The 19,321-nt window shown below is 39.9% G+C and overlaps 1 protein-coding gene across 2 annotated transcripts in view; it reads left to right on the forward strand.

The window, feature by feature from the left end:
* The first annotated feature begins 11,417 nt into the window (after positions 1–11,417).
* arhgap10 (Rho GTPase activating protein 10) overlaps positions 11,418–19,321 on the forward strand; it is a 55,544-nt gene continuing 47,640 nt past the window's right edge. For both annotated transcript variants that reach the window (XM_080837723.1, XM_080837724.1), the window contains exon 1: positions 11,418–12,022. In XM_080837723.1, coding sequence (XP_080693849.1) covers positions 11,869–12,022 — 154 coding nt within the window. In that variant the 5' untranslated portion in view covers positions 11,418–11,868. The remainder of the gene's footprint in view (positions 12,023–19,321) is intronic.

The raw sequence follows: 19,321 nt of genomic DNA on the forward strand, positions 1-19,321 counted from the left end.
CTAGGGTGCTGTGGGAAAGAGATGTACATGAAAACACATAATGGCATTACTACTTCAGATAAACGCATAACATACACATAGCAATATGAGTACATGTTTAAATATTTACACTTACCTGCCCCCTTACAAAAAAAACAAGACAACAACAAAAAAGGCACATCTAACTCAAGTTAGAATGAAATAAAACGCAAATAATAGAAAAGAACCCCAGGTGTCCGGTGACATATTGCATGTTGCACTTGGGATCCGTAAAGCCCATCCTACAAGAGCAAGATGCACTGCCCGCTGACCAAACATACTCTAACACACTCTAATTGTGAATCGCACCCGGCTGCCGGGATATACCCCATAAACAGCAAAGTATGGGCTCACCTTTGTGGAGAGCAGTTTCGGAGGTGTTTATCGAATGAACAGCATGTTGAAGGTATATGTCCCAGTCATTTTGCTTCTCATTACAATACTTTGCAAGATGGCGCTTAGTGATTTGATTTGAATGCTCATCTTGCCCATTGCTCTGTGGGTGGTAGGCAGAAGTTACAGCATGCCCCACTCCAGAGGTGTCAACAAGTGACTTGACTCTCTACCTTGATCAGTTATTATCTTACTGACACTGCCCTTTGCCAAAAGAGTTTCCGTCACGATTAGTGCCAACCTTGAAGCCTTCTTACCTCCCAGAGGCCTAGCCATGACCCACTTGGAAAACAAACAAGTCATGCTTAATATATGGGTGTAGTAGTCCTTGCTCTTCTCTGGGAGCGGCCCAATTAGATCAAGGCCCAGGACCTGCCGGGGACCCTGGACCTTGATCGGGTGTAGCGTTGGTGCTACAGTTTTAATGATGTCATGCCTCTGACACCATTCGCAAGACCCAACCCTCCTCCTACGGCCTTTTTTAATGACAGCCAATAATCATTTTGCACTACCTTCTGTGTAGGCCTCTGTACACCAGGGTGCTCCCCAGTGGCTGCACTGTCATAGCACTCAAACAGTACCCTGTCCTTCTCCTCAGGGAGAACCACCAGACGTCTCCTACCTAGATTAACATAAAACAACTTACTCATATATAATGCATAATGCTTTGCTGCTCTGAGACAGAAGACTTCTGCAGTTTACTACTGCCTGGTTGGTGGGAACCAGTTGCAAGGTAGTCACGGATCGCTGCCAGACGTGCAAAACTGTCCATCTTAGTTATGACCTATGTAATGGCAAACGCTACACAAACACACACACACAACACAACGTAGCACACTGTCACAAATGAGAAGAGGGAGGGAGAATGTAGCACATGCAAAGTTTGTAAATGTATATATATTTATATACATGTATTATGGCATGCCGTTCAGGAAATTAACATTTGAATATACAGTGGTGGCCAAAATTATTAGAACACCTGACAGATCTGAGAATAATTACCTTTTTTTTTGCCTCCAAAACATGATTTAATTTCATAATGTTCATGAAACATGCAGATGGCTGTTCTGAGCACAACAAATATCAGATGAAGTGAGTCCTACTGTTTTTATCCACTTTTAACTTTAATATGTGGTACGTCCACCTTTTGCAGCAATTACAGCAGCACATCTCTCAGGCATAGAGTCAATATATTTCTTGAGAACTTCAACACTTATGTTATCCTATGCCTTCTGCAAGTCAAGCCAAAGGCTTTCCTTGGAATTTACAATAGATCTGTCGAGTTTATTTTCCAACTTGCCCCGAATTGGCTTGAAGGGTTTGAAGTCCGGACTTTGAGAGGGCCGTTCCATCATTTTCGATGTTCCAGCAGATTCCTTGTTGGCGGTAGATCCGACAATAGTTAAAATAATATTTAGGGTCATTGTCCTCTTGGAAAATAAATCCAGGCCCAATAAGACATCTCCAAAAAGGAACTCCGTGCCTCACCAGAGTATTGTGGTATACTTTTGTATCCATGATGCCATCAAATTAGCCAAAGTCACCTGTTCCTGAGGCTTAAATTGCAGCCCATACTATAATACTACCCCCTCCTTGTTTAACTGTTGGCAAGAGACACTCATTTTTATATCTCTCCCCCTCACTTCGTGGAACATACACGCTTTGCTTGTTGCCAAACTATTCAAACCTGGACTCATCAGTACACAACACTTAAACCAATCTTTCTTTGTCCATTTCTTGTGTTCTTTTGCAAATTTCAGACATTACACTCAATTCTTCTCTTTCAGTAATGTTTCTTTGTTGCTATTCTGCCAAAAAAGTCCTTCTTCTCCCTGTTTCCGACGGACAGTTCTTGAAGACACTGTTGCACCATTAGTCATTGTGATGTTGATCTCGTCACACTGTTCTTGTAAAGTCTTTCTTCGGTCCTGAAGACTGAGAATTTTGAGATGCTTCACTTGTGAGTCTGAGAGTTTCTTTTTGAAACCTCTCCCCTTTCGGTTCTGGTGCCATGGTGGTCTTAAGTGTACTTTACAGTGCTTGGACTGCAGCTCAAGTCCTTGGCTATGCGGCAGTAACTCCAGCCAGCATAAAAAAAAAACTTTATTCAAACCCGTTGCTCACCTGTTAGCTCTTTCTTCACCTTTTTTTTTTTTTTTTTTTTTTTTTGTGTTTTTATGTTTTTATGTTTACTGTATGCACCCATGCACCAGAAAAAATTTCAAGTAGGCGCATACCTACGTGACAATAAATCTGTTTCTGATTCTGATTCTGATTCTGATTCTGATTCTTAGGCATGTTCAAAGAGCAACATGTGCTTCAAGACTGCTTCTAGAGGCTTTGGATCTATACCTTTTGGTGGTGTGGCCTCAGTGACAAAATCCTGATGTTACCAATCACTTAATGAGCAGGATAGGCCTTATACATTTAAAAGAATCGCAGAGCTGTGTCCTAAGACTCTTGCATCACAATCAATTTAACCACAATAACACCTGACAATGATTACAAAGGTAATTTGGCTTCTTCTGTGCAGGAACATGATTGTGTGACATTGACAGCGAAATAGGCCTAGCTTGTTTTTGTACGGAAATTGACCTAAATCTCATTATGATGGCTCTATTTTAAGGTTTATAGAGCATAATGATGACTTTGTAGATATTTCATTAGTTTTTAGGGTATTTTAATGGCCAATTCAACAAAAACAACTGAAAACTCTTAAATATGCCTAGTGTTCTAATAATTTTGGCCACCACTGTATATATACAAAACTCTGAATATATATACAAAAGTCTGAATATATATACAAAAGTCTGAATATATATACAAAAGTCTGAATATATATACAAAACTCTGAATATATATACAAAAGTCTGGATATATATACAAAAGTCTGAATATATATACAAAACTCTGAATATATATACAAAAGTCTGAATATATACAAAACTCTGAATATATATATACAAGAGTCTGAATATATATACAAAACTCTGAATATATATACAAAAGTCTGAATATATCTACAAAACGAAGTCTGAATATATATATACAGCCGCGGAAAAAATTAAGAGACCACTTCAAAATTATCAGTTTCTCTGGTTTTACTATTTATTGGTATGTGTTGAAGTAAAATGTACATTTTTGTTTTATTCTATAACCTACTGGCAACATTCCTACCAAATTTCAAATAAAAATATTGTCATTTAGATCATTTATTTGCAGAAAAATGACAATTGGTCAAAATAGCAAAAAAGATGCAGTGTCTTCAGATCTCGAATAATGCAAAGAAAACAAGCTCATATTCATTTTTAAACTACACAATACTAATGCTTTAACTTAGGAAGAGTTCAGAAATCAATATTTGGTGGAATAACCTTGATTTAAAATCACAACTTTCATGTGTCTTGGCATGCTCTCCACCAGTCTTTCACATTGCCGTTGGGTGACTTTATGCTACTCCTGGCGCAAGAATTCAAGCAGCTCGGCTTCTTTTCATGGCTTGTGACCATCCATCTTCCTCTTGATCACATTTCAGAGTTTTTTTTATGGGATTCAGGTCTCGAAATTGGGCTGGCCATGACAGGGTCCTGATCTGGTGATACTCCATCCACACCTTTACTGGCCTGGCTGTGTGGCATGGAGCATTGCTCTGCTGGAAAAAACACTTCTCAGAGTTGGGGAACATTGTCAGAGCAAAAGGAAGCAAGTTTTTCTTCTGGGACAACGTTGTACTTTGCCTGGCTGAGGTTTGTAAAAGACCATAAGGATTGAACCAAAGCCGACTGGAGGGTCTCCTAGTTCGTCTTCTCTGATGAGTCCAATTTCACAGTAGGTGCAAGACTCTGTGGCTTGTAGGCCTCTCCAGGTCTCCGTCTAACCATCAGACGACCATGTGTTGGGCAAAGCTGAAAATTGGACTCATCAGAGAAGACGAACTAGGAGACCCTCCAGTCCACTTTGGTTCAATCCTTATGGTCTTTTACAAACCTCAGCCAGGCAAAGTACAACGTTGTCCCATAAGAAAAACTTGCTTCCTTTTGCTCTGACAATGTTCCCCAACTCTGAGAAGTGTTTTTGAGAAGTTTGCTCCATGCCACACAGCCAGGCCAGTAAAGGTTTGGATGGAGTATCACCAGATCAGGACCCTGTCATGGCCAGCCCAATTTCGAGACCTGAATCCCATAAAAAAAACTCTCAAATGTGATCAAGAGGAAGATGGATGGTCACAAGCCATGAAAAGAAGCCGAGCTGCTTGAATTCTTGCGCCAGGAGTAGCATAAAGTCACCCAACGGCAATGTGAAAGACTGGTGGAGAGCATGTCAAGACACATGAAAGTTGTGATTTTAAATCAAGGTTATTCCACCAAATATTGATTTCTGAACTCTTCCTAAGTTAAAGCATTAGTATTGTGTAGTTTAAAAATGAATATGAGCTTGTTTTCTTTGCATTATTCGAGATCTGAAGACACTGCATCTTTTTTGCTATTTTGACCAATTGTCATTTTTCTGCAAATAAATGATCTAAATGACAATATTTTTATTTGAAATTTGGTAGGAATGTTGCCAGTAGGTTATAGAATAAAACAAAAATGTACATTTTACTTCAACACATACCAATAAATAGTAAAACCAGAGAAACTGATAATTTTGAAGTGGTCTCTTAATTTTTTCCGCGGCTGTATATACAAAACAAAGTCTGAATATATATACAAAACGAAGTCTGAATATATATATACAAAACTCTGAACTCTGAAGCGCTCAATCCGTCTCTGTCCGCCATATTGGATTGAGCGCTTCCTATTAAATCAATGGTACCAAAATGTTTGTAATTACGTATTTTCTACTTCATGAAACTCTGTTTTTCTGTTATATTGTTCAATTTTGACATTGATTTCTCACTAGAAATGCAATAATAACACGTTTATTTTACACCGTTTGACTTCACGAAGGATATTTTTAGAGGCAGGTTCCCCATTGACTTGACTGGGGTCTTGTCAAAACCTTCGTAATTCCTTGTTTTCTGCTTCATGAAATACTGTTTTTCTGTTATATGGTAGGGTGACCAGACGTGCTCTTTTTCGGACACGTCCTCTTTTTGAGACCTAAAAAATGCGTCCGGCAGGGATTCCCAAATCGTCCGGGATTTTGCCTCGTCGGGTGCTTCACAAAATGACATTTCTGCGAGTAAGTAAGGGTAGACAATTTTCTGGAATCGCACCCGTGGCCATTGGCTAGATGCATTGTACTGTAGTACCTTATGTTATTTATACCCTTGGAATGGCCAACCTATCTAGGTCATGGTGAGTATTATTTTGTAGAAGGGAAATAGTCAGTAGCAATCTATAACACAATTATATGCTTATACTACATAAACTATGGAAACTATTGCAAAAAAAAATATTCAATTCAATGAATAATGTCTTATTTTCATTGGTGTATGCAATGAGGATTTCTGGGTAATCATATTTTGTCCAATGTCAAGTCTGTATTTGATCATATGACGAGAGGATACGATGTGTAGGCTATCCCATTTAAACGTAAAAATGTCCTTCGTTAAGTCAAACGATGCAACATGAACGTGTTATTATTGCATTCTTAGCGAGAAATTCATGTTTAATTTTAGCCATATAACAGAAAAACAGTATTTCATGAAGCAGAAAACAAGGAATTAAGAAGGTTTTGATGAGACCCCAGTCAAGTCAATGGAAGACTTGCCTCTAAAAATATCCTTCGTGAAGTCAAACGGTGTAACATAAACGTGTTATTATTGCATTTCTAGTGAGAAATCAATGTCAAAATTGAACAATGTAACAGAAAAACAGTATTTCATGAAGCAGAAAATACGTAATTACAAACATTTTGGTACCATTGATTTAATAGGAAGCACTCAATCCAATATGGCGGACAAAGACGGATTGAGCGCTTCAGAGTTCAGAGTTTTGTATATATATTCAGACTTCGTTTTGTATATATATTCAGACTTCGTTTTGTATATATATTCAGAGTTTTGTATATATATATTCAGAGTTTTGTATATATATATTCAGACTTTTGTATATATATTCAGACTTTTGTATATATATCCAGACTTTTGTATATATATTCAGACTTTTGTCTATATATATTCAAATGTTAATTTCCTGAACGGCATGCCATAATGTATATATATATATATATATATATATATATATATATATATATATATTTATACTACATATGTATATAACAACACAAAAACACTATTACGTGAATTAACCGTGTTAAATATAATTTGTAAAGTTTAGGCACGCAACCGTAGTCTTTCATTTTCCCTCAGGTAAAGCAATACACTGCCCATAACCGTTTAACAGCAGGCAATGCTACAATGTACAATATCATTCATACAATTGAAAAAAACAGTAATGCCTCCTCGTGGAAAAACAATTGCAATAGCATGGGGAGATATAAATCTCTGTTTCACAGCATTTACATGAATGAAACGTGTAAAATGTAATTTATAAAGTTTAGGCGTGCAACTGAAGCACTTGACAGCCGGCTATGCTACAGTGGGCTAACATTACTTGGTTCTATTAAGAAAAAATTCATGAAATTAAAAGTGTATGTTCTACATTCAATAGCAATGTAACTAAGCATATAGCAGTACTAAAAAAATGTGGGCTGTTTGCGAATTACAACATTGCCTGAGGTTATTTGCAATGCAAGTAAATCAACTTACCTTTACTGGATGGAGGCCGTGTGAGTCTCTGTGAAGTTTGAACTGCTTTGAACTGCACTTCAACATAGATGAGTTGATTTGTTTTGACAAGACCATCTGGTGAATTGCGACTCAGAGAGTGGCAGTGAAGAGATACACGATTGCAACAGTTTGTTATACAGTTTTGCATTACTGCTGGTTTTTGTGCGTTATCGTTTGGAGCGGTATTCTACAACAGGACATGCTTTTCTGTGGAGAGCTACCAACTCGAACCACTGCCCAGGAATGTTTGGTGCTATTTATTAACAGATTTAAATCATTATTTTAATTATTTGAATCATTATTTGGACCTATTTGTTTGCATGTCTGAAGCAGCACCTATTTTAATTAGGCCTAGCTGAGTGGTCTTGTTTGCATGCTTCATCACTTGTTTGAGTTCATGCTATTTGAGTTTTGGGTTTATTCTGGTTGTATTTATTTATTTGTTTGCTGTGCACAAATAGGCCTAGGCCTACTGGAAATAAATTCCTTTTTTTCAAACCTTTTTGGATAATAAATCTTTTATGACTGCAAATGCTCTGTGTGGTTTTATGTTGTTTTCTGGTACACAATACATCTTTGATAGTGTAATACTGTATGTAGAGTACAAATACTAATGGGTGGGCCTTGGAGTACAAAATGTTGAGAACCCCTGGTTTAAGGAGTTTGTTGATGGTGGAGAATAGTATCCTTGAGTTTTCACAGTAACACCTGTTTTCTTGGCGACCTGGTTGAGCTGACATCCCTTTTTTAAGTGGTGCAGCTTTTCAGTGAACCAGGGGGTGGAGTGTGTGTAGGAGACATACAGTATTTAGTTTGAAAGGGTCCGGGCAGGAGGAGAGTGTGGTGTTGTAAAAGTTGACCAGTTCGGTGGGGGAGGCTTAAATAACTGCCTGAGAGACCCTGCATTCGATTCTCTTCAATAAAATGAATGCATCTCTGTATAAACTTCAGTTCCAGTATACCTCTAAAACATGCCTGTTTCTATCCCTCCAACAGGGATGGGAGAAGTACAGTCTGGTGGTGCGTCAGTGACTGTGTGCGTGAACCAAAGGGGAGGGCAGTGTCACTGTGGTCAAAGTTTTTGCTCCAACTGCCATACCAACGAGCCTGCAGGTTTGGTTCCCAGGAGACCCGGGTTCGACACCAGGTGGGGTGACAGTCCTCTCTTTTTGCTACACTGTAAATAAAGTGATAGACAGCTAATGTATGTCATCAAGCTTAGTCTTGTTATACATATTTAATTATTTGATGACTTCATGTTCTCATTGCATTTACTTTGTACCATGTTGTGCTGCGACTGCCCGTTACCGTTAACATTAATATATTCCTGGGCTAAGACAAACAGAGTGGACAGCGCTATGTACAAGCACACCAAGATTCAAGGAACCCAAGGTTCACCCACTGTCCAAGGAGTCAACATGGGCCATACGGCTTGTACCGCTGCTAACCAGTAAGGCCTGTAGTGCATTCGTCGCCATGGAGATGGCGGACACAGATTACAATGCGTTGGTGAAGGAGGCCATCCTGAAGAAATTTAACATAAACTCTGAGATCTACCGCCTGAAGTTCCGCACTGTGAAGATCTTGCCAGATGAGACGCCTAAAGAGTTGTATGTGCGGCTGAAAGAACTTGTAACAAAGTGTGTCAGACCAGAGAAACATTCAGTACAGGAAATCACAGAAATCATCATCCTGGCACAGTACATGGAGAAGAGAGCCTCTTTGCATGAGGGATAAACACATTTAAGTTCAAAACAGTTTTTTGCCTTCCAAAGTAAAATGTCTATGATCCCGGTTTTTTGATTGTTGTGTCTAAACAGTTATAGACAAGTTTGAAAACATTTCACACATGTTTTAGTGCTTTGGTAAGCTACACTATGAGTCTATATAGCTAGCATGATTTTAGCTCAAAACAGCTGGATGATGCATTTTTTTTACAAAAAGGTGGGATTGGGTGATTTGTGCCAAAGGGCCTGGGTTTAGTTATGCCTATCACTCCCCTCCACTCCTCTCCAGGAAACACGCTAGGCCAAAGTTCTTCATTTACTGATGGATTTATTTCTCTCTTTAATTCATTTGAAATCCAACGTCGAACTGGTTAAAAGCAGTAAAAACACAATCAACAGACAATCAATAGGCTTGTAGAAAATCGGCCCATTGATGTTGTAAAATAACTTTAATTAAACCTTAAATGAGTATTTTTGCATTGAATTTGTCAAGCTTTTATATGGCATGACAGTTTCTGAGATGAAAATATACTGTTTTACTTCAATAATCAATGGCACAATTTACCCCAATGTACAGTCTTTAATGGCACATAGTGCCTATCACTCCCCTCCACTCCTCTCCAGGAAACACGCTAGGCCAAAGTTCTTCATTTACTGATGGATTTATTTCTCTCTTTAATTCATTTGAAATCCAACGTCGAACTGGTTAAAAGCAGTAAAAACACAATCAACAGACAATCAAACCAAACAATCAAACCCAAAGAAATCAAAGAAATAAAGCGTCATAAATAGACAAACATACTTCGTTGGATGCATAACGATTGAGAGGGGAAATGAGGCAAGGTAAACGCAATCACACTCATCAGCTTGGGCTCAGCGGTATACTACCATGACCGCGAGCCGGCGTCTCAGGTCTAGTCAGGTACAATGTATGCTACCATAATAAAGGTGTGTGTATGACCCCTGACCCCCAAGACCTCACTTCCTACGAAACTAAACCCAATCATAAGACAGACAAAAGGTAAAACAAACTTATCAAAACGAAAATAATCACCACAAACAAAACTTAAACAAAACAAAATCTCAACAGTTACAATACCAGTGATCTGTTTAGAGAATTGCATTCAATTTGGTCTTCATTTGAAATTCATTTTGTTCTGAACATGTGTTCATGTAAATTACCTTTAAATAGAATTGACTCAACTCAACTTTGTTCTGATGTGTTCAGGAAGCCCTAGGCCTTGTTTAAGAAAATTGACCTTTGATGTGCTCATGTGACGCAATAGGCTTGTAGAAAATCGGCCCATTGATGTTGTAAAATAACTTTAAATAAACCTTAAATGAGTATTTTTGCATTGAATTTGTCTAGCTTTTATATGGCATGACAGTTTCTGAGATGAAAATATACTGTTTTACTTCAATAATCAATGGCACAATTTACCCCAATGTACTGTCTTTAATGGCACAACTTACCCCGCACTGGGGGCAAGTTGTGCCACGAGACTTTTTTTCAGAAAGCTATATTTCTTAAATACTATATTTCAGATCCAAAGTGATTGTTCCCAAGGATGCACCACATCCTGATATATATGTACATATTTTAGTTTAAAGCATTACTGTCATGGCCTCACTTAAAAGTCACTTTAAGTAAAAACTGGCACAACTCACCCCACTCTCCCCTATAGCTGGCAATGTCATGCGTGTGAAAGCTTTTCTTCCATTTTTGCAGGGTGTTCCAGCCCGTTACACAGAACTACATAGTACATATCTTGGATGGCTAGTGGGGAAGACACAGGTGTTTATCTGTCCTTCACATGACCATATAGTATCAAAATGAATTTGAGAATGGTACCACCACTAGTTGCCTATAAAACCATACCTCAAAAAGTGTCAAATTGATGCATAGTGTTACTTTAATTTAAGTAAACACATAAATTACCTAAGGATTTAATAGCCACAATATGTTGCATAGTCTTAGGCGCTACAGCTGTTAGCACCACTACTTTAGTGTAATTGTCCACACAACTGTGTTATGCAATGTGGTCACATTCAATAATACCCTCAAATTTACGTTAATGTGATTGGCCTTAATTATAAGAGCCATCTGATAGGCTGCAGAGAATGTCATTTTGAAAGAAAAAATGTATTCCTGAATCAAGCCATCAGTTAAGTCTCAAAAATCCACAAATAAATGCAGGGATGTTAACAAATGGCTAGCGATTTGTAAATGCATGTTTGCCTTTATTTGTGAACCATGTGATATTTCTATGTGAATCAGAAAGTACATGTGCGTGATATGTATGTGTGAATTTTAAAACTATTCTAATTCCATACATGTCTGATACCTTTCACAAACGTTTTGTAGGTCAACTAGCTAAATTAAGGTACGAACTTTTATTTTGACAAAGCTGTAAACGGAACTCTGAACACGACGGCTATGTGAAGTGGGTGTGTCCAGAATGTGTCATCTAGTAGGCGTGTTGTGTAGTACGGTGTGTCCGCTGTAAACCTACTTGGAGAGTGAGGACAGAGCAATGCAAATAACGGTTTGAGATGTAGGCTACCTACTGTCAACGGTATATCGCTACGCTACAACGTGGACAATGACTTACTGAATTGTTTAAACCTTAGTTTAGAGTATATTTCTTCCACTGGGTGTCCTGGGGTGTCGCGAATAATAACACTGGAAGTACTTTTTTTTTTTTTTTTTAAGTAGGTGGTAGTCTTGTCAAGTACCACGTATCGTTTCCATCGGGATTTTTTAAGAAGAACTTGTCCAGGAGTGGTCTTTGGTCACGCTACGGATTCAGTGCATTACGTTACATCTATGATCCAGGAATTGCCAAGTGGACGGCGCTAGCTGGTTAACTTTGTTATCTCACTCATACTTTTTGAGTTAATTTGTTGCTAAAGTGATAAGCTGTTTTTAGAACAGCACTTGTTTTCAGACTTTTCGGCTAGCTACCTTTTAGCTAGCTGTACATAGCTCCAAAAATGGGATTACACCCTTTGGAGTTCAGCGAGTGTTACCTGGACAGTCCCGCTTTTCGCGATAAAGTGAAGTCGCATGAGGCGGAATTAGATAAAACCAACAGATTCATAAAAGAACTATACAAAGATGGAAAAAACCTCATGAATGCCACAAAACGTAAGTGTATCCGTACATTTTATCAGTTAGAATTACAAACGTTACATGATCAGGAGACAGTGATGAGACACTTTCCTCTCCCTCACTCATTCACCCACATGGGACACGGTCAGATTGACATGCTGTTTGTATGATAATTATGTCTTCTCAATGGAGACAGTCGCTATGTTACTTTAAAAGTCTTCTAAATTTGCAAGCAATACTTGGTTGTCACTGGTTGACTGTTCAAGTGACTAAGCGTTGTGTGAGTAATATTAGAAAGCCTGAACTGTGCATGCACGGACAGTCTGTAAACTGGTTTGGCGATGTTGCTAGAAATCTAGACCTGACGTTATGGTTGTTATTTTCAACAACAACCGGATCTTGATGTACTTATCCTTGTTATTGGACTGGTATTTCACTTCAACAGTTAGCTTATATGCCCTGTTTTTCCGGTCTTCTCCTTGAATTTCTGTAGTATTAAGGCTATGCTCGCTGGTTGCTGGTCAAACTATACAAACAATGAAAAGACTAGGAGTTATCTGTATGAAGACGTCAGAACAGTCCAGTCTTGAAAGTGACTGGAGGTAAGCAATCTCACATGGAAGCAAAACCCCTTTGGTGTCTTGTAAAGTCAGACACTGGAATGTAACTAGAAACTAGGGATAAAGGTCAACTATAAAGAATGCCTAGCCTTCTTCTTGCAACGTCCCTGTTTGTCTTCACCTGACAAATGGTAAACATTCTTATACTTAGCTTAAGATTCTCATACGCCAACATTTAGTTGTACACCCTTTGTACATCTCCTGTACACAATTACTGCAGAAATGCTCTTTTGGCTTCAAGTTAAACCAAACTCTTACTATTCAGTGTTTAGTTATGTTTCTACAGTTTTAAAGATTATTTAGGATCATGCAGCATGTACCCCTTTTACACAGAGTTGAATTTATGGGAATGCTTCATCAATTTAAAACATCACTGAATAGAATTACTTTCAGTTTAGTAGTTATATTGCAATTATTCTGCCTGACTGCTCAAGTCTGGGAGAGTATTGTGGGTCTTCTTTTTAAAAGTCGAATAAGGAAGAATTGGCTAAAAATAAACTGCACATGTGACACTCATAGTCCTTCTTTTTGCAGGCCATTTTGGGACTTGTTTGAATGATCACGTACTTGCCAGGGCCAGGGTCCTGTGAGATCTGCTGTGGAACCTTAGGGGCTTTCTCAGAAAGGATCCTTGTTGTATTGGTCAAGATGAAGTTTTGGGGATGATCATGTCAGTTAAAAATGTTTTGCCAGAGTTGACTACAAGTAATTCCTATTCTGGCACCTTAGGTTGCCGAGTCCAAGGGGATTCCCTTTCTGTTGTGTTAGGAAACAGGCTAACTGTTTTTGGAAATTGAGGTCATTTTGCCTCATATTGACTCTTGGCTGAAAATATGCTTGTGTGATGTTATCTGCTTTCTGAATTCTAGTAATAATTTGCTTTCCTTCTGTTTGAATGACCATTTAAGATGTTTGAGTATTAATGTTTCTCTTCTTTAACGGACGTATGTAAGGGTGTGTCAAAAATAGTCACATCAGTATCACAGGGTTTTGGTGTCTTGCAGTGGACAACTGGACTGTTTTGAAGGAAGGCAAACTATCCTTTTGAGGTTTCTGGAACGGAGTAAAGACTGGATTACTGCACAATTAAGAGGCTGTTATCATGGACACATTCTTCAGAATGCAGTGTTATGGAGCATGCAGACCACCGCTGCCAGCGCAGTTAGAAGCAGCAAATTGATTTCAGAACTAAACTTTGATTTTCTTCTTTACACACACATGGATTCAGACCGATATTTTGATTTTGTTCTTTACACACACATTCATTCAATGGTGCTTTCTGCAGCTCAGCATTCCCTGTTGCTTAATGGTAAATACACTCTGTAGTCTACAGTTGACAAAAAGACAAAAGTAAGGAAATGTAAGAAATATTTACTTGGTTGCAGTGGGTCTCTTACTTACTTACGCATCCTTCCCGCAAAACATGTACTCTCAACACATCATCATTGGTGATTCATACAGCAGTCCAGGGCCTGTGGTGGTGATTGCATCCTGGCTTATGATGTACTTCCACAGCAAAGCTTTTGCTAGGTCAGAGAGAGGGTGTCGTGTTGACTTCATCTGGTTGATGTCATTCCGGGGAAAGATTCAAGATGTGTGCTCTGGTTTAATGAGTTTTTAGCCATTAGATGATTAAGAGTACCCATCATGTAAAAGTGTTTACAGGATGCTAGCTTGTTGAATTATGTTAGTTGAATTTGCCGGCGTTTTTTGTGATATCAGCATAACCACTGAGAGCTTTTGCTGCAGCCACACTCCTTTTTTCTACCGACATTCAGCTGACACACAGCACAAAACCAGCACGTACCATTACTGCAAACCCACAAACAAATACAATGACTGATGGAAGTCTGCACAGTCAGCATTGTGAGGTAAATCTAGCTATGTTCTGGCGTGCCCTTTCACTGCTGGCAGCGGTGCCTAGCCCGCTGGTTATATGGTGGCATCTGTACAACCAAATGGGCATGCCTGTGGAGGGGACTTAACTGGGACTGGCAGGGCTCCTGTTGGCACGGAGGCTGGGGTGTCGGGTCACGGGCCAGCTCGGGTTCCATGCTTTAGCTCGCTGTTTGTTTACTCTGTCACTTCTTTGGGTGGGACCCAGCAGCGGCCAGCTTAGAGAGGCAGGCAGTCTGTTTGTGAAGTTGTACCTTTTAGCCATCAGTGGTCTGAGTTTCACTACAGTAGTGATCTCCTCACCTTTTTCCATTTTTGACAGTGTTTGGATGACAACTTTTTTTTACAGTTAAAGTAAAAATAGGACGCCATAATGTTCCAAGTGTTGTACGCGCATTAGTGGAATTCCGTGATGCCAAGATATTGTGAAGATTCCGTAGCCTAACCAAACTATAAATGAAGCACTATAAAAATTGCATGGGTGTGTTTTGCATGAAATATTCTTAATGCCAAACAGTCGGATGCCAGAACTGTCTGTTCCCCTGCAATCTGACCTGTGTGACCTGCTGTTGCCTCACACTCCTCTCTCCTCTCCTGATGAACCATGGAGGATGTGCTGGGGTGGAAAGTCCTTGTTTTGGAGGAAATGTGACAGCAGACACCCCTAACTGAGCTGGAAAAGACATATTCTCACACTCTCACCCTGACACTGAGGATGTGCTCCTGCTTCTGTCCGCTTCCTCAAATGCAGCTTTGGTGGCGGATGTTGGAGGTTTGGTCAAATGGTCTTCTTCACTCCCTTTCCATTCACAATTTCCCTTTTTTTTTTAGACAAACAAGCATGTTTCTCATGGAAATGGTTGTGGTGCTGGGGGTGGGGGCGTTGTGGCATTCTTACAAAAGCTACTTTGGTACTGCATTATTTATCAACCTATAGCTCCTGCATTGTTAAAACATTTTCTTCACAAACAGTTGCTGTATGGATAGCTTCAAAATAGTAAACGCTAAGATAAAGAAATGCTCTATGGTCACTAATTAGCTATTTAGCTCACTAAGTTTAGGGGTAAAAAAAACTGTAGGCTTTATTTAAACAAATACAAATGTATTCTACCCATTACCAGTTTATGAATCTACATTTCAGAGTTGAATCCTAGAAGAAGACCACACACATGCCAGATGAAAGTAACCATTATCTGTTATAGTATGTTTATGTTGAGTGAGACAGCAGAGTTGGAGAATGATCTTTTTGATCAGAGGTCAGGATTCCCCTTTCACCGTCATGCTGTTCCTCTGTCACACTCTCTTACAAGTCACAGGGGTGTAAAGAAAGTCCTCCAAGGGTCTGTTTTCATGTCGGCTCAATGGACCTTTTGAGAGGTTGTGAAGTGAGGTTTACTGCAGCTCAATTCTCATTAGCCTGCCCCTGCCGATGCCAGTATTTGTACAAGGCCCTTATATGGCCAAAATGAGGGTTGTAGGTATCTGTCTGAGCTGCAGGACTGCATTGGTTCATTTGTTATCCCTTTTCACAAATGAAAACATTCCCCACATCAGTTTTCCTTCAACAATAACTAGACTGGAGGATGTTTCTGCTTTGTTGGCAGGCCAGGCCAAGCGCGGGCAGACTTGATTTGGTCTGGCAGAGAAATCTTTGTAAACGGTGTCAGCAGCTTCTGCCAAAAAAGCAACATCAGAATCTTTCATTAAAAGTGCATTAACAGAGCCATGAGGTCATGAGAGGGAGGCTCAGCTCTCTTGGCTGAGGGAAAGAAGACATGATCAGGAGAATGACCTGACTGTGGTCGTGGCCAATTTGAGTGTCTCTGACCACCTTATTCAGTGTCGCAGACTACGTCTGGGTTCTACAGTAGCCCACGTTCTCCTCAGAGCCCCTTCAGACGGATGTGACTCACTGCATATTAAAGATGAAAGACTTTAGTTGGATGTTTTTTTTCCACTCTGTTAGCACATCGTAACTAGTGTTAGGGCTACCTTAGAGCTCATAAGGCTTTGACTAAGTTTCTAAGCTTAACTAAACACTGCACGTGGGACTGAGGAAATGGCTTGGGCCGTTTGACATTGAAGCTTTCTGAGGCTGCTGGAGGAGTGATTGTTACCCCTTTTGATGTGGCAGGGGTGAAGAGCTGCATGCACAAGCTGTGGCACAACAGTCTAGAGCCCATGGGCATCCTCAGAGCCTGCTGCCATGTTGAGTAACGTGAGCATAATAAAGCATGATGTTAGAGGGGGTGGCCCCAGGGGAGGAAGAGGCTTAGAGAAAGAACAGAGATTTTGCCAGAATGGAAAAGGAAGGATTTTTGGAGAGGGACGCAGAGATTAAACACGCCCATTCCCCACTGAAGCGTCACCCTTACCTCTCCCCCTGCCCTGAAGACACATACCAGGTGCACGTGTGACAAGAGTGTAGACCAGGAAACAAAGAGAGGGCTTCAAATGAAGTGTTTTTAAAGTGCTTTACTGTCTCTACACTGCTTACATTTTTAAACTATTGTTTTTGTTTGTTTGTGATTCCTCCCTTAGATGAAATCCTTAACTGTCTATTTCTGACACGATGTGCTAAAGAAGCAAAGTGCAACACCTACATCTTTTCTAGGGTGGTTTACTGGCTTTGGTGAAGGACAGAGTGGACAATGCCTGACTCCTGTGTTTATAAAGAGCTGTCTGCTGGGAGGCTAATATGAGTGTGAGTCACACTGGCCCCGCAGTAAGGTCACGACTCACTCTCATCTCCCTTCCTCTTGTTTCACCATCATCTCTCTCTCTCCCTCCCTCTCTCTCTCTCTCGTTCGTTGAAAAGCTTTCGCAAATAACCTTGTGAATCATGAATTGCTGTCATACTCTTGATTTCTGATTCCTGCAAAGCTTGTGACTCCACAGCCCATGAGGACAGGAATAGTATGAACACACAAGTCAAAATCAGTTTTGTCACACAGTTTTTTCCTCCTGGGGGCTTTTTGAAAATTCAGATTTCATGTCAAATGCATTATAGTCATAGCTTTTGCATAGTTTTCAGCAGTCAGTGTTTGGCTGTGCAGATATCTACTTTTGTTTTTAAAACATTTCTTCTTTCAAGCAGACACATGTCTACACTCTTATAGGCTCCCTTAGGTCTCTTGCTTTGCTCTGGTCTATGGAGTTGCTCTGTATCTCATTCTCCAAGCACCACCATCTCCACTTAACAGTTTGGCATTAGGGAACAAACAGCTACGCTGCTGAGAGAGAGAGAGCATCTTTGATGCAGTTAGTGGCCTGTAATGATGGGGATCTTGTTCTCCCTGTCCAGTTTAATTGTGATCACAGATACTGGCTTCCTATTGCTTGCCTCCTTAATGTGATGTTCCTGCCGGGGAAACACTGGCTGCCACTCCACATCAATCCCAGTTCATGCCTGTGGGTGAAAGACTGAAGGAGAGAAAGAGAAATGTCGTCCCGTGTGGGTGAGAGATGTTGATCTGCTTTCTGGCGGCCAAATCTTGACAGTTTGCAGGTTTTCGTGAACGCTTGACTTTAAAAGGTCTGCGTGGGAGAAGAGGGGCATGCTATATTAGGAGTGTGGTCGTCTAGCACCAGATATTTTCTTAAACCTTTTCAGGAGATTTTCATTGTGCTACCTCATATGGTCATATCAACAGACTGTACCTGTAGTGTTAATAAACCAAAGGACTACAAGGACCAGCAATCTGCACCAGGCTTCTTCATTCTGTGCATTTTGTTAATGGTTTTCAAACTGCAGCCATTTGCCCTGTAATTGTCACATTGGGACTCTGCATTGCAGTCACACTCATCTACAATGCATCTTCAAATGTTGGACTACTTGATGAAGTTTCTTCCCTCTCACATTATGATAGAAATGACTCATGTAGAAGTCACACAGCCACATCTGTTCTGCCTCAAATCCACAAAAGGGAAAAGGAGAAATGGGGGGAGACTACGAGGAGAGGTTGAAAGCACCCCAATAATTCTTAAGTTCAGCAGGATGGTTACATTTTCCCACTTACCTGTTGTTGTGTGTGTTACAGGCCACAAAGCTAATTCCCTTATCATTAAGTCTGTCCTTTATTCTTTTTTATAGTCTTGGATACTCTTTATCAGAAAGGGGAGGGGGTGAAAAAGGGATTTTATGGACAACAAAAGGTTTTTCCTAATATGATTTGAATCTAGCGCACTTGAGTTCTCTTTTTTTCAGAACGCAGTGTGTGTTTGTGTGTGTGTTTTTTCGAGTGAAAACGTGAGCTTATCATTTGGCCTGATGAGTTCAGTGGTGGACGTCAACAGTTGAACACATGACTTACTACTCATTGGCTATTTGTGGAGACATACCACAAAGACAGCCTTTTCTTGGTCTTGCACGATCTTTTAGGTTTGTTTAACAGAACCCCACAGATGGACCCAATCAGTCTCCGCTATGACATCAGCCTTGCAATCAGACTCATACATTCTGCACTACGACCTGAACAACGCACAAATCTATGATCTCATCACACAGTTCCGACCCAAGTTTAGTTTCTATTTCACCCCCATAGGGGTCATTTATGTGGTCAAATGTCTCAATAATGGTATTGTTTGGTGCTGTTGTTCGTTTTGTACAGTTTGAAAAGAATTAGCCTACACAGTTTTACAAATGTGGTGATGTAGCTTATTTGTGTGTTTTTGTAGTTGTAAGGAAGAGACATGAGGTAGTTGGATATGTTTAGTGATGATAACAATTTGCTGCGCTCCTCTCCCCAACGCTGAATGCTCTCGTGGACTCGTCCGCCACTAGTCAGGCAGTGCATGTTCATGTGCGTGTTCAGGGTGA

Source organism: Sprattus sprattus (assembly GCF_963457725.1).
Source record: "Sprattus sprattus genome assembly, chromosome: 4".
Lineage (NCBI taxonomy): Eukaryota > Metazoa > Chordata > Actinopteri > Clupeiformes > Clupeidae > Sprattus > Sprattus sprattus.